This window comes from Plutella xylostella, chromosome Z (genome assembly GCF_932276165.1).
Source record: "Plutella xylostella chromosome Z, ilPluXylo3.1, whole genome shotgun sequence".
Lineage (NCBI taxonomy): Eukaryota > Metazoa > Arthropoda > Insecta > Lepidoptera > Plutellidae > Plutella > Plutella xylostella.
The window spans coordinates 14,432,298-14,455,389 of NC_064012.1; the positions used below are offsets into that span (position 1 = coordinate 14,432,298).

A 23,092-nucleotide genomic window follows, 5' to 3' on the forward strand; every position below is an offset into this window, starting at 1 on the left:
CCTTGCGGTTTAAATAAACCCATGTAATCTATATAAATATATAATTCATTAGTATGTAAGTATTGAGATATGGATCAATTTAGTTAGCTCTACCGGAACAGATAAGTTTGTCGCACTGTAGAGCGATTATAAGATTTATGTTAGGTTGCCACGTGAGCCCTTGGTAGGCCTACCATTACTGTTTCCATAGGCGAGAGAATCGAGACGTTGACGTTTCAGGCTCACTCAACCACTCGGCGATAATATTGCCGTGTGGAGACACCTTCTATGAAAGACATGAGAATATATGGAATCGGCGAAGTATTGTCGCGATTTCCTCGCCTAATTATACTTTTTCCAGGAAGTACCATACTATTGGGACAGATTAGTAATTAAAATATCATCAATACACAACCATGGTCGTATGTTATGAGACATTACATCATATTTCATACATAATGTACCTACATGAATTATTATTTTTACGCAAAACCTAAAGAGAACCCAATTAAATTATAATCGTTTGTCGAATATTTAATAAAATGCATGAAATAAAATAACATTAAACCGCAATTTACTAATGTGATGAATTTAAAATTACTCATATTAATATATATTTTACCAAACAGAATACTTGACTCTATTAACCGCATCATTTCATTACGATAATCCGGTAAAATTTATATTCAGAAATACGTACGTAATTGTCGAACAATCAAATAATTAATATTATGTACCTACCTAGTTTAATTAAATTATTTAAAGTTAGGTTTCAAATAATTACAATTATGAATTAAAACGTTAGGCTGTAGTGTTGGAATAATGATATATGTAGCATAGTTCTGTAAAAAATACTTTACCGATTTATTTATTTCAATAGTGACTAAATGTTTTCATTATAAGATTTTAATAAATGTTATCATCTTCCAATCATTATACACTGCTGGACATACGACCTAGTTATTCTTGGGAGACCATGGAAAACCTAGTTATTTGTTTTCATATTATTGCTAAATAGATTAATGATTATATATGTCGCAGGCATCTGGTTTAATCTCCTGTTTGATTGAACCGCTAGCCCGTTCATTGGATGACGCTGCTTAGTTGTATGACTAGGCCGAACGTTGATTGCACAAGCGTCACAAAACGTCCAACTAGTTAGCTGACTTAAATCAGTCAGGTGGTGAACAAAACAAATATGGCGTCTAACAGCTAACAGCTGACACAAAAAGCACCTATATTGTTAGTTTTTCGCAAATAAATTAGCTTTAAAGTGCGTTATTTGTGTTAAAATAGTGTGACAACATGGATTTAACTATTATTACGCCGCGGGCGAATAGTTTCAAAGAAAAAAACTTGTGGCGTAACTGGATAATTATGAACAACAATATGAAGGTACGTTTATTGTTATTGTTTAGTTAATTTGTGAGATAAGAGCTTTGTAACATAGTATTTTTGTTGACTCTTGTCTGGTCATGTTCACCCTAACCAGACATTACAAAGTTGCTATACTATATCCCATTCAACGACTCCGCTGAATGACGTTCAGTCAAGACGTCGAACGTTACAATCAACGACTTGACGAGTTGTCCTTTAGTCATACAACTGAATAGCGCCATCCAATGAACGGGCTAGTGGTTCAATCAAACAGGAGATTAAACCAGATGCCTGCGACATATACACCAACTTAAAATAGTGAGTCGTGAAAGCGTTATTCAATTAAACATTCCTTAAAAAATTGGTACATAGACAGTATTTTTCCACGATTTAGTTTTAGTTCAATTAAATAGTTCAAATTTTGCAACACCATTCGTAAGTATTAGTGTTAAAACTTAGGCATTCATTGGACAGAAATATCTAACTAACGAGATATCCCTGTTCAACGTTAATTACATTTAGTTTAATAGATCCAATCTTTCCTCCGTAATAGCAGTTAATTACTTTATTGGAATCGGATATTGAAACGATAACAGTTTTCACCTTTATTCATAAAACAATTCTATTTTCCTGATAATAACTAGCAGTATGGAATTTTAATACACTGAAATTATTTCTAGACTAGATAGTTTTTATTACTTTATATTAAAAAGGAGCCATAGATAATTTTACTATATTTACACGTAGCATGCATACTATATTGCACAATATATGGCTTCTTTTAAGTAGTTATGTAGGTATAATAAAATAACTAAAACTTTACACGCCAAACTAGCTTTAGAATCTGGCTTCCCCTGTGCTATCGAATATCATATACAGGGTGTATAATGAGTTGCGAAGTCATCAGATAGATAGGAGTTCTTATCGATTGCAACCTGAGCTTTAAACCACATATCAAACTTCTATCCGGCCGCATCAGAAAACTTATTTTTGTATTTAAGACTCTAAGGCACATTCTCGAACCTAACATCCTAAAACAGGTGTACCTAGCCCTCTGCCAATCTATAATTAATTACTGCATATCAGTCTGGGGAGGTGCACCCAAAACTTACCTCAAAAGCGCTGAAGTTGCTCAGCGAGCAATCTTAAAGGTTTGCACATTTCGGCCATTCCTTTTTCCTACTAAACTCCTGTATAGCTATTGTGAGGTATCAACAGTTCGCCAACTCTTTTTCCTGAATATTTTAAGCAAACAGCATAGTCAGGTCTCATATAATCCGTCAATAATAAACAAACGTCGAAAATATTACATAATATGTAAGACCCAGCGTTACCATACTACTTTTGTACGGAGATTCTTTTGCTTTCTCGGTCCCTTTTTATATAACAAGGTTAACAAGATTATGTTTATACATAATTTGAATTTTTTTGAATTTAAAAAAGCAGTGAAGAAATGGTTACTTTCTCTCACATATGATGATACTGAGGAGCTTTTGGCTGTGTTGCAATAATCATAATAATATTATGTATATTCTTTCCTACTATTGTATCAACAACTATTTATGCCTCTAACAAAGCACCACATTTTAGTTACCTACCTGCTCAAATATGATTGTGGTACCCTTTTACAACAAGAAATTATTAATCTAACTATGTTTTACTCCCTTTAAATATTAAATATTGTTATTGTTCATACTTTCAGTTTATAATAACTAAGAAAATGAATTTAATAACTAGTTACTTATGTATGATAAATTGTCTCTAGTCATACTTAAGAAAAGTTATTCTTACTTGTATCCACCTATGGTATCCTCATGTAACTAACCTAAGCTATTAAATGTAACTCATACTTTATCTACAGTACTCATAATTAATAATCAGATAAGTTTCAGCATCTAAACAATTTAATATTATATAACTAACGGGTAACGGGCGCTGCGGGCTAAAATACAGGTTATACCTAGTTTAGCAGCAGATGCTACATTACTTGTCACAAATAGTCTCATTAGTTAAGTTTAGTTGAAATAAGGATGTACTGTGTGACAAATGTATCCATTTTTCTGTAAAATAAATATTTCATTTCATTTCATTTCATTTCATCAGTTCATCACAGCATCAGCAGCACGCCGCCCACGGTCCAGTTACCCGCGTGACATGTTCTAATCACCAACATTAATTGATGGAGGGGTTGCCATTCTCTGTATTTTGACGTGCAGTTCAGGGGGTCACTCAATCGACGAATTTGCGAAGGGGTATTTTCGCGCAATATGCACTCTTAATACAACGAGATAGAGACGTGGTTAGAGCTTCAGATTTGCTTTCCCGAAGTTTCGGAGCGCTGCGCTAAATACAGCTCTATCTAGTTGTATTAAGCGTGCCGATTGAGTATCAATTCTCGTTCGTTAGTTAGTAGATTTGGAGAGTGACCCCGCAGGTGCCGAGTAATGAAATCTAACTTAGTGCAAACTGCATGGTAAGTCCATTACAGGTTGAATCACAGCGTGACGCCCGTCGCCCCAACGCAATTATACTTGATCGATTCGATCAACTGTTGTGTGATTATAATTATCATCGGAACTGAGGCAGTTCCAGTGTAGTTTGTGATGGTTTAGGCATATTGCATTGGAGATTAAAGTGCACAAGACTTGACATAGGCACGTATTGAGGTAGCACACTTTCTGAAAATAAACATCTGCTCTTTCGTGGACTCAATCGTCGGATATCGTAAATTTTTCACAACACGTCTGAAATACCAGCTGTAAAAGCATCAACTTCAATAGTTATTTTAGTCTCAGCATTGTTTGTAACTTCATCACTTAGTGTTTCTCTGTTTGGCACATTTTGCGAGATCTGACCTAATAGCGGAGTCATGTAGACAGGTGAAATTTTGTGCGGCCTAGTTGCGAAGTTAAATTGAGGTTTAGGCTGTTGTCCCACTGCCGAAGATGGGCGACTAGCGAGTAATTCGAGTTGACTTTAAGTGAGTGTAAGGGCACTTTTCCACCAGAGATGTACTATAGTGCTACCATCCGTAACATCGTTTGATATCCACTAATCATATACCTTGATCCACATAGAACGGATTTCATTCACATCGCAACATAGCTGCATAGCACTTCTCTGGTGGAAAGGCACCCTTAGATAGTGACATTTCAGACGGATGTTGTGGCACTAACGCGGTGTCTGGACCACGTTATTGTGTCACACCGCCGCAGTTACAACTTGGCTTATTATTTTCATTTGCATTTCAATAAAATGAACAAGTAGGCGACTAACTTAGGTCTGTAATTTATTGAATTATATAAAGTGTGTGACGACTTGTGAGCACACATATTTCGGTGCATGATTAATTTTAAAATTCAATATTATAATTATATAGGTAGGTGAAAGGGAATTATAGGGGATTATAATTATTATATCCCTTTCAAAGTGAAAAAACAACATACTAAACATTTAAAACCACTCCAGTCAGGAGTATGTTTTTGTGCGATTCGTGTAAACACCTAGGTATGTAAATAGCTATTTACCTAAGCTTGTTTACACGCATGATGGTTAATCAAAACTTTATATTTAAACTCTCTAGCCGTGATACTGGTATTTACTTACAGAAATGGAACTACTCACTACTACGCTAAACATGTGTTACAGTAACCTATTTCGCTTATGTAAGTAAACACTTTAAACAACATCAAAACTAGCCCTGGCTACATCAATTTAACGGAATTTTATTAAATATCCGAGCTTTATTAGTGGACCGGCGTTCCGTAATGTCGTTTTATTGCAATAAGCTCGCAGGTATTACGAAAGCTTTCACCAGCAGGGCGCGCGCAAACAATTAATGTTGTCCTAGAGTACACTGAGGGACAGGCCAGAGCTTTGGAGGCTGTGTACCGTGTTTGATCCCTGGGTCGAAAGGTGATTTTAAAGTGCATGTGTTTGATTTACGTGGTGTCCAGTGAGGCTGCTGGCTTGTTGGCAGAGTCCGGTGAAGCGTGCCTGCCCCGCCCGCCCTATATTGCTATAAGGGCCGAATTTCTTTGAGCCGGACAGCGTTCATCATTTAATTGGATTTTTGTTGTTGTTTTCGGTGGAAATTGTTTCAAGATTTAATCGTATCAGGCTTTTGTGTGAGAATTTTTCACGGACCAAATTGTATTGCGTACTTGATTAGTTATTGGCTTAGTGTAGAGTAGAATGAAAATTGTTATTTCAGTGAAAAGTAAAGCCTTGTTTTCTTACAATAATTGACGTAATTAAACTTTAGTTAAACGGTTGGAAGTTTCCTTTTACGTGACTTTCGATTAACTTAAATCTATCTGTTAAGTATTGAGGTTAACAAAATGGAGAAATTTATATGCTAGACGCGGGCGAGGCGTTTTTCTTGTAGAATTAAACAATCCGACAACTTTGTCTTTGCCCTATTATAGCACTTATAGGGGAGTAAAAGCTGAGCTTTCAGCGAAAACGGTTAGCCTGAACTTTGACCTCTCATAACTTTAGATTGAACATGATGATTCTGTGGAGCCGTCTCCATCCAACTAAAACGGAATGCTCTTGATAATATTTTTATAATTCTTTAGTTGTAGGTAACTGTAACTTTTTTTTTTATAATTCTTAGTCAGTATTCATAAAAACTTTATTCTCTTGCCATCAATCAGAATCGCCTTTCCTGTATTTAGAAAAAAAATCGGAAAGGCAACATACTTAATTTTAATGAAATCAAGGTATATTTTAACAATAAACATCGGTTTTGAAGTTATGCTTCGCATTGGGACACATTCTAGTTCATGCAACAGACACACAATTTTTTAACAAACTCATAACAGCAGTCTGTTTTTCGAGAATCGCAAAGAGTGAAAGTTTTATTTCAGTGTTGGAGCTTTTTCAGTTATATCTCACTGAAGCCGGAGTAACTAAGTTAGCGTTGCGGTTACTGCTACTTATTTCATAAAGAACATCCTGAATATGGGGTAGATTTTATCAATGACCGGGCCGCAGGGCTCATGATTTCCTGAAGTGTCATTTTCCATTTAGATCCCAAACATAGTCAGTACAAATGAGAGGTTTATGAGAGTCCTTTAAAAGACGTACGTTACTTGCGTACGTTGTATTTAAATTTAGTTTTATCCGATTTTGTTAACTATTGGTCGATTTCGATTGTTACAATAATTGAAATCCGTTTCTTCGCAACTAGATGCACCGGCATTTCATCTCTATCACTAATAAAAGTGCACACTGCGTTGCAACGTGGATCCGTTGTATGTTTTTTTTTATTTGTGTGCTCACTGAGTTTGTTGCTGGATGAAAGTGTTAATTTAGCACTTTAATTACTCGCCTTTTTGTGAATGGTTAAACAATGTATAGCGCTGTAAACGGGCAGGCAAAATAAGCTATTCACACCAATAAAGGTTAAATTAACCAGCTTTGTATAATGTTAAATAACATTTTATTAATTAGCGAACATATTCAGTTTGTTTATTTTGCATATAATAAGGTAGTCATGTTTATGACATGTTGAGGGTAATTATTTATTTATTTATTTATTTAATTCTTTATTGCACAAATATAAAATAAATTATGTCGATATCTGATATGATACTATAAGGATTTAAGCATGAACCTTTCAGCATCGGTCGCAATGTACACATTCAATTTCAGATATATTTTTTAGATGCACCTACGTCCACTTCATTGGCATTTCCGTCGACAACGTTTTTCATTTACGTTTTGTAATCATAGAACAATGGTCACTCAACAGTATCACGTAGTTTATTTTATTACGTAATAATATAACAGAAGATGTACCTATTCAGCTCACACTAGCATGAGAAAATATTCTTTATCAACCTATCTTCTTTAGTCAACCAATTTTTAAACCTCATCTACATCTATAGCATTCTTTCCAGGGCTTCCAAGGAGAGTTGTCCCGGAACATCGTGACATCGAACCAACGCGTGATGGTGCGCCGAGTGACCCGGAGGTAACAGACATGCGTCCATCCTACTCTAGCGAATGTGTTTGCTATATGTGCGAAAGAGAACACTGCGAAAGGCCGGCCGCAATACGTTCCATTTCACGAGACAAAGTGACTTCTTCTCTGCTCGTCCACGCGAGTTAACCGCTCTCTTATCTCACAAAGCAGTCTTTAAGTCCACGTAAAATGGAACGCCTCAGTTTTATCTATCTTTGAACATGTGTAATGTGTATGTTGTAACTTTGTAAGTTCGTAAACTCGACAGGATCCCATTATAAGTTAACGGCTGAGCTCTAATAAGGACTATCGGGCTTGAATATTAATTTTCAGATGTCACGTTAGTTGTAAAGTTTACAGCGCCCTAGAAAACTAGTGTTCTTCTTAGACACTTGTTTAATTCAACTTCTCATAATATGTCTACATGCCTAGTTTTCACAGATAATTCTTGATTTGTTTAAGTATGATTATTAATGTTGCGAAGCGTTGCATAGAGTTAAAGTAAAAGTCATTTGATGGTGGACGACACGAGGTCGCAAAGTCACATCTGGATTCTATTATTTCTATGGACAGCAATAATCTACCAGCCAAGCGTGGAAATTACGGCCCCCTCCAATCTTAGATGTGGCTCATGTCCTGCAGTGGATTTTTACTTGCTCTGCGTTTGCGCGTATGTCAACTAAATTTTACACTTTAGCCAGTATTCATGATAATGTTGGACAGTGTAGCATAGAGTAACTAAGAGATTCTGATCTTCACATCGGGTCCCCAGTGGTATGGCAGCAGCGCGACACCAGATGTTTCATAGCAGATAGCTGCGACTGCAAACCCCGTGCGGTTATTCGGCTTCAAATCAGTATTGCAAATCGGCTTGCTACCGCACTACTGGCGACCTAGTGTAAATATTATGGATGCGCTCTTATGGATGATGTCCGCAGCTCACCCGACTCTGACGACACGATGCCTGGTGACGAGAGCGAGGAGTACCGCGACGACACCTACCTGATGGGCGACGACCGCACCGAGAACAAGTTTTACGGTGAGTGATACATCTACTTCTTCTTCTCGTGCCGTCTTCTAGGAAAGATTGGAAATCATCCTGCTGATTTCCGACGGAGGCCGCTGAACGGAACAATACTGTGATACATACATACCTACCTACATATATATGCTCACGACTGTAATCCCTCGTTATCAACTACAACAATCAACGACTGGTCCTCGCAAACAAGCCACCCGCTTTTTGCTGTACATTAGTAGTCACAGATAGGTCGCGAGCCATACCGCCGTTTTTGAATCAGTACAATGCTCTTCGAGTCCACATCTTAATGTGCAGGTTTCCTCACAATGTTTTCCTTCACCGCAAGAATACGTATAATTGCGTGATTATGCATCGAAATATGGCGCGGCACAGCTTTTTAGGTTTAACGCGCTATGTTTTTATACACACCTTAATTGAATTTAGTAGATAGTAAAATAATGTAGATGTATCCGCTTAGCCAAGAGTGATACGAAGTGTTATTCTGAATAAAATGAAGGTTCATGGATAATATCTTCTGTAAAACAATGAATTTTTCATTGTAACCTGCCTGTATCATAGCCTACATGTATCTCTGATGTTGGAATATCCAGCCTTGTTTGTCCAGCTAACAGGTTTAGGCCGGATAGTGGCCACGCTAAAAAGAAGGCAAAGTGCACAAAGGTTTCAGCGTACATTGTACATACAGGGTGTTTCACGGCGATGCAACATGTAGGGGAAGTACCTACTGAAATTCCAAAGATGCGGGCATATTCATTTTAAAATCATTCAAAGAATTTCATATTATCTCTTGGGCGTTATTTTACTCTACCGATCAAAACTTTGATCCTGTATAAGTTGATAATAAGTTGATAATCTTAAATAAAAGGAAGGGCAAAATATCTCAACCTAATATTTAAATTCTGAAATATAATACCTAATGTCTATTTTAATATTCATCATTCTAAAATCTAGAATTAGGATTGCTAATAGAATCAGACAACTTGTGAAGCCTCGAGAAAAGTGAGAAAAGACAAGCAATTTATGTTGAAACAAATCATCCCCAGCTTATTACGGCTTAACAGTCGCCGATGAATTGTAGGAGCCGGCCCTAGGCCACCACCTCATCCCATGATTACATTTATTTTATATTTTATTAACTAATAACAATAACTGTGAATAGACCACCATTGTAAATCAGCCCATACGTAAGGTCCTGTGGTGTTATCGCGAAGTCAGTACGAAGTAATTAGTGTCAAAATCAGTAAATTTTGAATCCGAAAACGTTGTTATTAAAACAAGTTTGTGATAGGTACAATGTCAGACATGATGTGAACGAAAATGCAAAAACTGATATAAGCAGTGATTTTACTAAATTTACTGAAAATCACCATTGCTATCAGGCGCGGATCCAGACCTCAAAATAGGTGATGGGCAAATCTAAAAAAGTTTTTTTGCTTCGCCTTTAGGGACAGATAGCTGATTTTTTGTATGTTGTTAAGTATTTATACTAAATTAAATTATTTAAATGTATGTATGAAATGCATCTCAAAAGCTCTCCAATATTTAACTTAATTTAGACACCACAGTGCTTCAAAATAGTTGAAACATTAAGAAAATGTTACGAAAGGTGAAAACAAAAAAACTAAATTAAAAAATATTTTTTTCTAAAAAAAAACAGGTAAAACTACAGCTTAAAAACATTATCAATTTATAAGCTTTAAAATGGCATATTCCAATATAAAATCGATTAATCTAAAATATAGCCAAAACAACCGCAAAGGCGGACAAATCCCAGTAGGGAAACAACCAAGATTTTGTTCCAATTTTAAGGTAAAAAGTATTGTAACTGGACTTTGTAGAGATCCAAACCGTTTAGTAATTATTGTGTTCCAATAGTGCGGTTCCTCAAATGCACAGATCTAAGACAAGGTTGCTTCACCGAAATAATGCTTGTCCGATAACATGGTTAGCCGATTGTAATTTTCAATTATGATTGGTAAAACAAAATAATTCTTCACAAACCGGTTCCCCAAAACTACTGTTTGACGACAGTTAATTCGCCGAAAACATGATTGGCCAGTAGCTTTAGACAATAGCACTCTTGACAATGATTGTTTTAAATTCAACGTGTTCAAACACTGTGCCAAATTTAAAAGTTTCACCGAATAGTGTTGTAGGAGATGAAATTTGGTGGTTAAACAATTTGACAAACTGTGCAGTCGAAAAAGCATTCTATCGTTGAACCTATCGTCATCGAAAAGTACTTACGACTAACCGTGTTATCGGAGAAGCATTATTTCGGTGAAGCAACCTTGTGTCGATCTGTGCTTTTGAGGAATCGCGCTATCGGAGAACAATAATTAGTAAACGGTTCGGAGCTCTACAAAGTCCAGTTATAAGACATTTTATCTTAAAATTGGAACAAAATCTTGTTCGTTTCCCTACTGAGATTAGTCCGCCTATGCGGTTATTTTGGCTATATCTTGGTCATACCTTAATCGATTTTAGATTGGAATATGTCATTGTAAAGCTTATAAATTGATTATGTTTTTAAGCTGTAGTGCCTGAAAAATTGTAAGATAAAATTCTTTTTTAATTGTGCGGATCACCTCGACCGTTGGGAAACTATTACTGTACGGTTCGAAGGAAGTGGCGGTGCACCTGTTCGGTTCTTTATGAAGATAAGGAAATGCCACTGTTGAGGTAGCTGTTAGCCTGCAGAGTCTTCCAAAGAAAACACCGGTATTGCTGTTCACTGTTAACTTCGAGTGTCTCTGGAGATCTTCACTGTAGGCTGTTACTAGTGGACTGTATGTTGTTTACTGTTTTGCTGTTACTATTAGACTGACTACGATATTCGCCGGACCCGTCTCTTTATATAGGCCGGCGAGCGATCTTCCCGATAGTTCCAGAGATACCCGAGGTCACACTATTTATTATTATTATTATCAAAGTAGAGTAGGTACAAACGTAAACAATACAACGAACAACTATAAGTACCTATGTAACTTAGCGACTAGAAGGTTCGCGGACGTTATGGAACATTCCTGGCCATTGTTCTAGAACCTTCTGGACTATTGTCGAACTATTTATTCTATACTTATTATTCTAGAACATTATGGTAACTTCACGAAAACTATGGAATGTTCCAGAACCTTCGCAAGTGTGATCGGGCTAACTACTCTATCTGGATATTTCTATGTACTATTTACAAAGAAGACTAACTATAAACTATAATGTCTTCAGTCGTTCCGTACATTAATTTAGCTTTCTTGTTTTCACCTTTCGTAACATTTTCTTAATGTTTCATCTAATTTGAAGCACTGTGTCTAAATTAAGTTAAATATTGCGCAATTAATTATTATAATTAGTTGGCTAAGGTGTCATTAATGCAAAACAATAAAAAAAGCATTTAAAAAAATTTTAGTTTTTGAAATATTTTACTTTTAAACATAAATTTTGGCAAAAACAAAAAAAACTTAAATAACTCAGAAATGGTTGAATTTCGGATAATGCATTATGGGGTTTAATCAACTGGAAATGCCTTCGTCTACAACCCATTTAAAGGAGTACATCGACTTTCCAATCACCCTGTATACTTAGACATAGCATTTTGTTACATATTAACTAAGTAGAGAGATTATTCGGCAAACCTTTTGCTTACTTAACTTAGGGGTTACAATTGAAAAAATCTAACAAAACTGATATTCTGGCCGTTATGCAAAAAAAAATCGATTTCTTTATTTTAAATAAAATTATCATAAAAACTACTTAGTGGCCTATCGATAACAAACTAGTCTCTTGTACGAGTATTATGTACTTATAAGTACGTAAATAATGGCTTTGGCCGTAAGCCGTAACCGTAACACAGACTCTTGGCATGACTGAAAATTTTATGCATTTTTAATTTCTTTAACAACCATCCGGAGGGCTTTCAGGCTGGAAAAAATGATATAGCATAACCCGAAATAATCACCACCAACATAAAAAACAATCACACCTCTTAGGTGATAAAATAACTAAATGATAAATTCTCATGGTTTGATATGGGGCAAGACATTTAGGTGATGGGCATGCCCACCTTGCCCATATGGGTGGATCCGCGCCTGATTGCTATTACTTTATAATAAGCTGAAATTAGTAAAAAGTTTAAACAATAATGGAGTTGCAATAATATATTTAAAAAAACATTATTTTATAGCTTAATCTAGTCTATAATCATCGGTGGTAGAAGCATCGACACCCCGAAGTCCAGGATTCGAACCCAAAAATCTCACCTAGTCTCAGTACAATTTCCATGTCTGTTGCATTAGTCGATTTCTGAGCTGTAGAGTCGAACAGCACTGTATCCAGGCGAAGTTACCGCCCCCTCTCAAGCATCGGACTTTAGCGCCCCCATGGGATTCCGACTAGCTTCATTAAGGCCAGGGGGCCACTCTATATGATGAAAAACGTAGTTTAGGAGCGCTGCTACGCGAGCAACGACTCTATATCGTTGTTTTAAACATGCCGATTGCATGACAGCTCTCGTTCGTTCGTTTTTTGTCAGTATAGAGTAACCCTCTAGGGCCGTAAAGCTGAGTAACTCTGTAACTGGTTTATCCCATGCTCATCCTGCACTGCCGACCTATAAACAGAGGGGTTTTATAAGTTTATGGCAAAGAAATGGGGCTTGAAAACGAATATACTTAAGTAGTATTTTGATGATTTTGTTTCTCTAATTAAAGTGAGAAAACGCTATTGTTGCATCCCAAGTTGTTCCGTTAAAAGCTATTATTATTTATATGATATCTTTATTTAAGTTAATTATTAAATAAACTCTCTAAAGTCTAAACTAGCATAATTATGAAAGTAACTAGAGGTAAATACCTACATGTTTTTTTCATGTAAGATTGTAATTACAACACGGTCACTATAACCACTGCAATTTGTAGCGAAGCAGAATTGAAATTGGAATTAACAAGTATTTCCCGAGTAAAGTAGAATTTTCTACTAATTTAACACATCCTACGTACGCCGTAAGTGGAATCCGTCTCGTAGACGCCACATTCGCCCTTATTACTTGTCTTGAAAGACGAATATGGTTTAGAGTGGAGTGGAAATTGTGAATGTATTTCAGAGAAGATAGCACCATACCATTCTAAAAGCTTTTAAACGAGAGCAGAGTAAAAATTAATTTTTAATTCGCGGTATTTTCTCATATCTGGCGCTTCATACGTCCACGCTAGTGGGTCTCCCACGCTCCGCTCTGTGTAAAATGCGACGAATCCCTGTATTCGCTTTATATTAAAATATTTCAGATAGGGAAGTAGGAAATTTCGTCATATTGTGAACGCAAATATTAAAAGTTGCGCTTTTCGGTTGTGACTTGCGTTACAACATTTTGAGATTAAAAAACTTATGAATTCAGTTTTGTTACTACGAGTTTCTTAAAGAATCACCTACCTAGTTTTTAACAATCATGCCTTCATAATAATATGTTGGTGATAAAAACCAGAAGACTATCACATCTTGTAGTTTTGAGCAGATTAACCATTCAGTTTAGTTACATGGGGCCTAATTTACGTCAGAAGTATATACACGACGTTGGATTGTATCATCAGTAAAATTCCTTTTATTGTAACAACTAATACAAATTCTGACAACTTGTGCGGCTTCAAGGGGAATGCGATGCAAAACTTTTGTCACGTCTTGCGCCCCTAGGCTTTCAGGATTGTCAAAGTCAAAGTCACTCTCTGGCATTTGAGTAACTTCAGTTAACTCCAGCAGTATGCTCCACCCCATCACATCCACCTCAGTGGTCTCCAACACACATTCTGCTTGCAGTGGGCGCGGGGTCCACGGTCTCAGGCAACGCGTGCACCCGCCTGCTGAACAGCATCAGCCAGCGGCTCCAGATCTTCGCCTATGTCTGCCCCGGATGCTTCCCCTGGGTCGACCCTGGACCGGCCACTGAATACTCAGGTTAGTTGAACGTATTTTTAAACTAAATGATCTGTATGAAATGTGCAGAGCCTGTTTTCAGATCAGTTTGCCTCTTTTGTAAATATGTAATCAAAAATTTACAAAAAAAACACTGTTTTTATTTATCGAATAAATGTAAAAAAAATAATGGAAGTCAATATTTAACCAACTACTTTAAAAACATGTGTTAAAATAACATGACAATCCATTCGGAAAAAAATATTTTTTGCATATATGAAATATATCGTAGGTTTAAATGAACTAACGAAATATTTACCTAACAACATCGGAAAAAATGCACTATCCTACAAACAAAAGCGCAATATCCTATTTATTTAAGTTTTTTCTAAAAAAACATAGCCTATTGAATGGAAAATATTTTTCAAAGCATGTAAACGGAACGATATTTATTATTGACGCTCCTATTTAATCCTTTGTAAAAAACCATTGAAATAAAATCTATTCCACAAAGCCATGTTTTTCAGTAAAGCCCATTAAACATAACATGCGGAAATATTCGAATAGTTTTTTCCGGAAAGGCTTTTGCGGTACTCAAAACTTACTCAAATATGTAATGCATTTGCACTCTATTTACTCAACGGGCTGTGTTAATCCTTTGTAAAGCTACCTGTCTGTTAATTCCAGTTACATGCATACAGCATTTTCACGATTAATCCAGTGCACAAGTACACAGGCTCGATTGTAAACTGCATATGAAAACGTGTGTTAGTCCTCAAAGGGTATATCCGTTTGGGTAAACGGATAGAATTTCCCCTCCAAAGAGCCATTGTAACTGCGCTGCAATGAAACAATTGTAGAAAGTTAATTGCAGGCGAGGCCACACGGGCCCGCAAAGGAAGTGGTCAGTTGTGAAACCTCAATAACTTCTGGATTGTTGGGTCTACCTTTAGTGGCCAGTCAGGCTGTTTGAATAGACTATTTTAGATAGTCTTTATTTTTACACAAACAAGATAATATTTACACAAACGTACAAATGGTGGTGTTATTGCTGACTGCAATTTCTTTCTGACTACCTTTTGGTTATTATGATAAAATAGCATTAAATGTAATAAAGAATGGTAGTAAGTAAGTATGTTCAATGCAAATAAGTCAGTAAATATGAAAGTATTTCAATTAATTAACAATGATTCAATACTTTTCTTCACAACTTCCCCTGTATAAGATAAAAGAATATCCAACGTGAACTCAGGCCCCTTGTTTCCGACAATGATGAACTGGAATGTTTGAGGTATAGATATATTTTACCATTATTACCTACATGTTGGTTCAGTGTCGGAGTTTTTATCATCATACAATATTATATATTCCACTTTTATTTTTCAATCATTCTTTTATTAAAACACAACATTTTTATAAACCGCATAGTCGTTTGTAAAACTGATTTGTTTTAAAAAAAAACACAAAGGACATTATTGTATCTATGATATTACTAGAGTTTCATCAGACTGGTAGCTCAGTGGAAAATGAAATATTTTCCGTAGTTAATTTTTCCTAACTGCGTCAAAGCGTTTCCAGTTATTACTATATTTTCCTGACGGAATTATGAGCTTTAAAAGTTGTTATCGCGTTTGTAGCTTACCTGAGTGGTTTTGTTTTTAGCTGGTAATTTTACACTGAGCTGTGGATATTGAATTATTTCGTAGCTCCTGTTATGAAAATTTTTGATAGGTAGATTAAACGTTTATGTTATCCAATTAACATTGTATAAACAAAATAATAAAATACAGATATAGGTAGCAGGTATACGGATCACCTGATCGACATCACCAGATGAAATGACCGCACTTGTGTAACTTTTTATATATAAGTACCTAATTATCTTACAATCAGTTTGAAGAGATGCGTGTAATATTTGCAGCTCTGTTAATACGAGTAAGCACCCCAAACTTAAAGATAAGCGTCCACCTATCGGTATCGTAAGTATCAGAGCAAACGGATTTTAATATATATTTGTATGAGAAACGGCTCGGCGGCGGCACGCCGTGGTGGAATCAATGGTGTGATTTTTTTTTCAATGCGTACTGAATGCGAAGGTAGACTCGCAACATGCTCAGACCGTCAACACATTCAACACATATATACTAAAGTCATTTTTTATCTCAGATACTAAATTGAGAGATTCTGAATGGTTGATCTAGAGCTGAATGTCGTGCCAATAGAACGATACATCACTTAATCGCGGGACAATCTACTATTGATAAACCGTTCCGAACCTATCAATTTAGTATCATAGATTAAAAAACAGACTTTTACTTTAATCTGTATCCCCCAGGCCACTTCGTGATCAAGATGGTGGGTGTGCTCTACATCCTCATCATCATCTTCGACCTGTTCGCTGCGTACGGCTCCCCCGGCGAGTCTACCTTCTGCTCCACATGTATGCTGCTGCTGCTGATCGCCATCGTCACTATTCTGCTCATCATATCGAGGAAACCACAGAACCGGTGAGGGGTTATTTAAAGAACTACGTGTTGGTGACTTTGTTTGTAATATTTGGCATAGGTTTTTGCTGCCTTTAAGGCTATGATGGAATATAAAGTTATAGTTTACGAGATGGAGATGTATTTTTTAATAAAATCACTTAGGGCGAATTCGTCCAAACATCATCTTACACGAGAATAACTATACAGGAATAAAATTTATACGCGAGTAAATATCTAGGATAAGTACATTTGCATTCTACCAAGTTATACCATGATTAATTGAATGAACGAGGAACGAAACTGTAATGCAACTAAAATAAAAATAGTTGCGTTTCAAAGCATGCAATAGAAATGACATGCCACCTTAGTTTGAATGGATTATAATAGTATGAAATTGTTTATGTTTTAATATTTTATTCGCTGTTGTTATTTTGAGAATTTGCCTATTAACTTACTTTTGTTTATGTTTTGACAGATGTGCTTATATGTCATTATGACGGTTTTCTAATCAGCTGATGTGCCGCCGCCATTACAAAATTACTCTCGGATAAGCTCGTTACACGGTCAATTTTGGCGGTATAACATTTTATTCTTGAGATAAGCTACTTATCTTGGTTTCGGGTTTGGTAGAATGCAAAATCGGCTTACTCGCGAGTAACTGCTAGTTTACTCGTGAGTAAAAAGTTACTCGACGTTGGTCGAATCCACCCTTAGTGGATGTATTACGCAGATAAGATTTGTTGCGAACTACGATGCTACGCGTGTAGCTCGTAGCGGCACTGTTTTTTTTTTACTTTAATGCAATAATAATTATTTTATCATAAACATTTTCGTTTTTAAACCATGCAAGTACCTGTTGGCTGCCTAAGCGCTGACCCTTCATACTCAATACCTACTTTAATAATAATATTATAACCTAATAACAATAATATTATTTTGTGTAGCAACAATTTGATGTACACGACCCCCGGGCTCCCCTTCGTGCCGGCCATCGCCATCGGAGTTAACATCTACCTGATACTTAACCTGAGCATCCTGACCCTCGTGCGTTTCACCCTGTGGATGATACTCGGTGAGTTCATGAGAGACTAAAAAAAAGGAAGAAAGAAAATACATTGATGTCGATTCTGAAGGCAAAAATTCTAGTTTTAACGCTGTCGTACTATAAATTTTGTTAGCATAAAATTAGGTTTACGGGAGTCGAATTATGAACCTAAATAATAAGGTTTAGACCGCATTAAAATTAAAATTTCTGCCTTCAGAATCGATATCATTGACTTTACATAACTCTTAAAAACTGTGGACTTAAAATTACTGCACTATCAAATGTGTTGACTCTTGGCTAGTACATTCAAGAGCAATGAAAAAGTTCCTGTGACCAAGCCTAACCAAGCACCAAATTACTACAAAACGAATAAGGCTACCTTAATGATGCCGTCTGCAATATTGAATTACTTCAACTAAAAAGGTAAATATTGTGTTCCAATTTAAATTAAGGCCCTGTTTCATAATGTCTGGTTAGTGGCTACCTGTGAGATAAAATACATGCTGTCACTCTCTGTTATTGTATTTTTGACAATGACAGCATCAATTTTATCTCAAAGGTAGCCACTAACCAGACATTGTGAAACAGCGCCTAAGTAAGTATAGTAAATGTTTTAAAAAATTTAGGCCGCTTGGTGTCGGCATTATGTAAACGCGGAACGTTTTCATTGCTCCCGACTTTATTTTCATTAATATGAGATACCAAAGTAATTATTTCAAACAAAACTTAACGGAAACTTGAGAAAAAACTATTATTAAAATAATTTTAGTTTCCAGTTAAAATAAAACAAGATGAATTGTAAAACCCCAGACGGAGTCAGAGTTGAATAATAATTGCTGCCTCTAGCAAGCGTAAATTCCTTTGCATTTTAGTTTTTGACTTTGACATGAATTGAAAACGTCTGCAAGTCTGCAATCACAATCTTAAATAGAAACAAATGTATACAAATTCTGATATTGAAATAACATTTTCGCATTTTCCTTTTAACTTTGTTTACATTCTCATTTCTAAAGTGTTTTTACTTAGATAACATAGAGAGTGCTTTTAATGCACCGTAGACACAAGAAATTCATTATATTACAAAGAGCAAACATTTCAAGGAATACCTTTTCCTAATGCTATAAAAAAGCAACAGAAGACGTTATTAATGTATGCGAAAGTAAATAAATTCACTAATTTTCAATAGTTACCTCACGAAGCCATAGCCGATAAGCCATTAATACAGCCATTACTGATATTAGTTTATGTTAGAGTAAGTAGTTTGCAAAGTAACAAACAGAACTAATGCCTTTGCCACCCGGTTTTACTGCACACCCTGTATAGCGACGGCTAGAGCCAGTGAAGGCAGAGTTAGTTTTCACCTCTGCGCTTGTAAAGTTTGGTTTCTCCTTTGGTTGGCCGGCGCGCGATGCGTTTTGTATTTGCGTTGGAATTATGGAGTTCTGAATAGCTCAGTCTTGGATGTTTCAAGTGCTTCTCTGAAGCCGGCGAGTAATATTTGTAAATTGCTTCTGTAAGTGGAAGTGTTTAATACATAGTGGTGTAGTTTGCAAATGAACAAGCATGGAAACTGACAGAAGTATTTTGATTTCATGCTGTTTTTGGGTAGAAGTAAATACTGAATCATAGTAAAAATCCTTGATACTATAATCATCGATATAATAAAACCATATCTTGACGAACAAATAGAACACAAAATATGCTACTTACGAATCATTTCAAAAGCTTTATCCTCACTTATTAATAACCAGTTGCCGACAGGCTTCGCCTTAAAAAGTTATCTGACCACGTAACTATGTATCAAAGTGCTAGCATGCAAGGAGAAGTAACAAAGTATTTACAACTTGTTTACAATGTTAACCAATGACCACATAGGCTATGCATTCCAAAACACCATCGAGCCAGAAATTCGCAAGGAGTTCAAACTAGTTTGAATATTCTCTACATTGTTGAAAACGTAATATGCGGATGCACAGTAGTGCAACACAATACGACATTCAGTTTTAATGTATTTGTGTAGATATATAAGCTGTCCGATATCCATAACACAGGCTCTGCCTAACTTGGGGTCAGATGGCCATGTGTGAGATGTCCCCACATATTTATTTATTAATTTAACAAAACTTTAATTAGTTATTTTAAAGTAACGACATGGATCCAGAATTTTAAAAAAGCTAAGTATTCAATAACTTATTAATTAAAAACGTTTTCCTGATAATATACTCTCAGTACGTTAAAGTCAGTACACGCGGACTCGTTGTTCTATTCATTCCCTTTAAACCTAAATTCATAAACTTCTACTCTATGTAGGAACTGGCGGTTTAGCTTTGCAATATCGGTATTGGTTTAATCGTTGCAGAACTTCTATAATAGTCACGTACAATTTCTGTGCATTATTTTCCGCCACCGCTTTTCCATTCCATGTAATGAGTGGTAGTCGATCTTCATGCTTGATATCTCCGGCCAAAAAAATCATCATTCCTAAAATGGGGTTGCACGAAACTAACGAGTCACATTCGAGGTTTGTAACCGTGGAAAAAGAAGTATCATACCTACATCTGACCAAACCTAGTCTAGCTCGTGGGTAACTAACACGCTGTCCACCACTAAACCCCCCAAAATCCCGTCCTTCAGGCCTGATAATGTACTTCAAGTACGGCATCAAGAACAGCACTCTCGAGACTGCCGCCGCGCAGCCGCCGCCGCCGCCGTCGCCTCAGCCATCTGTCCTGGACCGCACCACCATCCCTCCCGCCCCGCCCCGCGAGTCTCGCCCCGGACACGACCGCAACATCTTTGAAGGCGACGGTGGCGCCAACCAGGGATTGTACGCTAACACCACTACTGCTGCTACTACGTGAGTTGGGATTTATGTTTGGTGTAGTGTTTGTGTAATGGTGAGAATTCTGAATATGGTGGTCTTAAATCAGTCCATCAAAGTCGCAACTGGCTAATCGCTTGGTGTCAGCTAAAGCAGGTAAAGTGCTGACACCAAGCGATTTTTTCTCAAAATGTGCAAATGGTACTTAATTACTTAGTTTTAAAAAATATGTTTCTAATAGTCATTTTTTTTACAAAGGAGGACTGAGGATATCTCACGCACATTTCCGATATTGACAGAGTGAGATGGCCCATTGTTAGGACCAATAGCAATGCAATAAAACAATTTCAGTACTCGTTTGTTAAAAAAAAAAATTAGACAATAGTGTAAACCTACGAGATGTATGTGTTAAACAGCTATGGCCTTCCGTTACATCCGATTTTCAGAACTATCGAACATAATACTCTGGCGTGCTGTGAAGACAATACCGACTCCTGCGCAGGCGCCGGCGAGTGTTTGCGATATTTGTAGTTATACGGCGAGTTACTGGTCGTTGATTCATATTCGAACATTGGCTCGTCGTTCTACTTCAAATATCGCCCTACCCTACGAAGACTGGCTGAATTGGATCTTCGCATTTTGGTTGCCTATTGTGATATCATGTAATATTTTATGGTGTTTATTATGTGTCCCTTCCAGTTTGAGACCAACAAAACAGAGTGTTATTCTTATTCTGCACTCCATTATTATCAAAGAAAAGCGTTCAATCTTGATACATTATGTACTTTCCGGGATAAATTATACCTATAACATTCCTTACGACTACTATCATAAGTCCACATGTTAGCATGGTAATGTTGTTTGTTGTATATTAGGCAGTCAGATTGACGATAATCTGACTGTCCACGGTGCAAACTCTTGCACTCATTGCACTACATAGGTACCTAGCACGGGGAATAGAGCGCGCACAACAAGACGTTTCGTGCGTTACACTCCCAGGTCTTGTCAAGCGCATCTTGCGCCCTGTGCTAAGCATGCAGGTCTTTATTTAGTGTATCTCAGGATAAGAAAAAGTAGAAGATATCTAGTATAATTTCTCACCTGCTCCTGTAACTGTTTCAGTTACAACGACCCGCTCCTGGCCTGGCACGAGAGCGAGATGCAAGCTTCTTCTTCTTCTTCTTCACAGAACCGAGCCAACAACTACGTGGAGCAACGGTAACACCCTGTAGATGTAGAGTGCGGCAACGCTAACTGTGCAACCGAAACTCGGTAGAACATGAGAAATTTGCGGGATTTCTGACGCTCATTTTCTGATGCATTATTTTAGGATACCAGTTCAAGGAAAGAATAGTTCATCGATAATAATACCTATTTAACTCGTTCATAGTTAGCGTTGTTGTACTTAGTTTCTACAATATTATAAAATATGAATGAAATATGAACTTTGGTATATAAGTTTAGGACTGCGTGATTTTGCATGAAATTTTCCAATATTATAATATTCAAATAATGATGTTCTTGTATAATAACAGTGTATATTTTACACACATATTATTTTTCTTTTAGAACCATATCGGTGTAAGAAACACCCGCCATTTTTATCTACCAGAGACCGAAAACTATTTTTCTTTTGCTAAAGCCTCCTTTCTCAATTTCCAGCTACAATCAGCGCACCAACGCAACCACTTCGCACGTCAGCCGCCCGCCCTGGGCCTACCCCGACAACCAGCCCTACGGCTCCTGGGACGACTAAGTTATTCATTTTTTTACTTTTAGTTATTATTTAGAAAGCGATTAAGGTTTGTAATGAAGTAGCAGAGAAGCGCCAAAGACAAGAGCGCCGCGTGAATGTATTTGGATAGGTTTTTGAAACATCATCATCAAAATTATGTTTAGTTGTTTTGAAAAATTTAAATTTCAGAAGGTTATGGACGGTGACAAAATTATATTATTATGTTAAGACAAGGAATAAAACTTACTTTATTTAACAAATAATTGGTATGCGGCGCTCAAAATGTCAATCATAAAAATATCATAATACCGAACATTTATGAAGTATCTTATTTATATTCTTAAATTGATACTTGGACGACAGGGGCGCTTCTCTGACATTCATTTGGAACCTTGTCGCACTAGCTGCTACAGGACTGATAGATGTAGGAGATAGCAGGAAAGGGATACTGAAGAAAGATAATGTAGCAGGTTTCTTTTTTTACGGTTCAACCTTTGCATACCTAGTGTTTTTTTTACTAACCATTATTACTTCATGGTTTGGTATTTTCACTTTTTGGCTTTGTGTGAGAAGTTATCGAATACACACTATTTCGTTTCATAATTCGGCAAAACTAAATCAACATTATTAACTATAATAAATTATGCATTTTGATTCATTACGATTTAGGTACTATTGACACCTTTTAAAACAAACTTGATCTTAGGCTTCTTAATAATACCTACTAGTAAAATT

The 23,092-nt window shown here is 36.4% G+C and overlaps 1 protein-coding gene across 1 annotated transcript in view; it reads left to right on the forward strand.

Annotated features, from left to right (window-relative positions):
• LOC105391703 (probable cationic amino acid transporter) overlaps window positions 1-22,873 on the forward strand; it is a 132,236-nt gene extending 109,363 nt beyond the window's left edge. Inside the window, exons 11-18 of the mRNA XM_048632939.1 lie at window positions 7,263-7,336; window positions 8,266-8,366; window positions 14,175-14,312; window positions 16,606-16,777; window positions 17,701-17,828; window positions 20,436-20,658; window positions 21,745-21,840; window positions 22,285-22,873. Coding sequence (XP_048488896.1) covers window positions 7,263-7,336; window positions 8,266-8,366; window positions 14,175-14,312; window positions 16,606-16,777; window positions 17,701-17,828; window positions 20,436-20,658; window positions 21,745-21,840; window positions 22,285-22,378 — 1,026 coding nt within the window. The 3' untranslated portion in view covers window positions 22,379-22,873. The remainder of the gene's footprint in view (window positions 1-7,262; window positions 7,337-8,265; window positions 8,367-14,174; window positions 14,313-16,605; window positions 16,778-17,700; window positions 17,829-20,435; window positions 20,659-21,744; window positions 21,841-22,284) is intronic.
• Window positions 22,874-23,092: the final 219 nt, after the last annotated feature.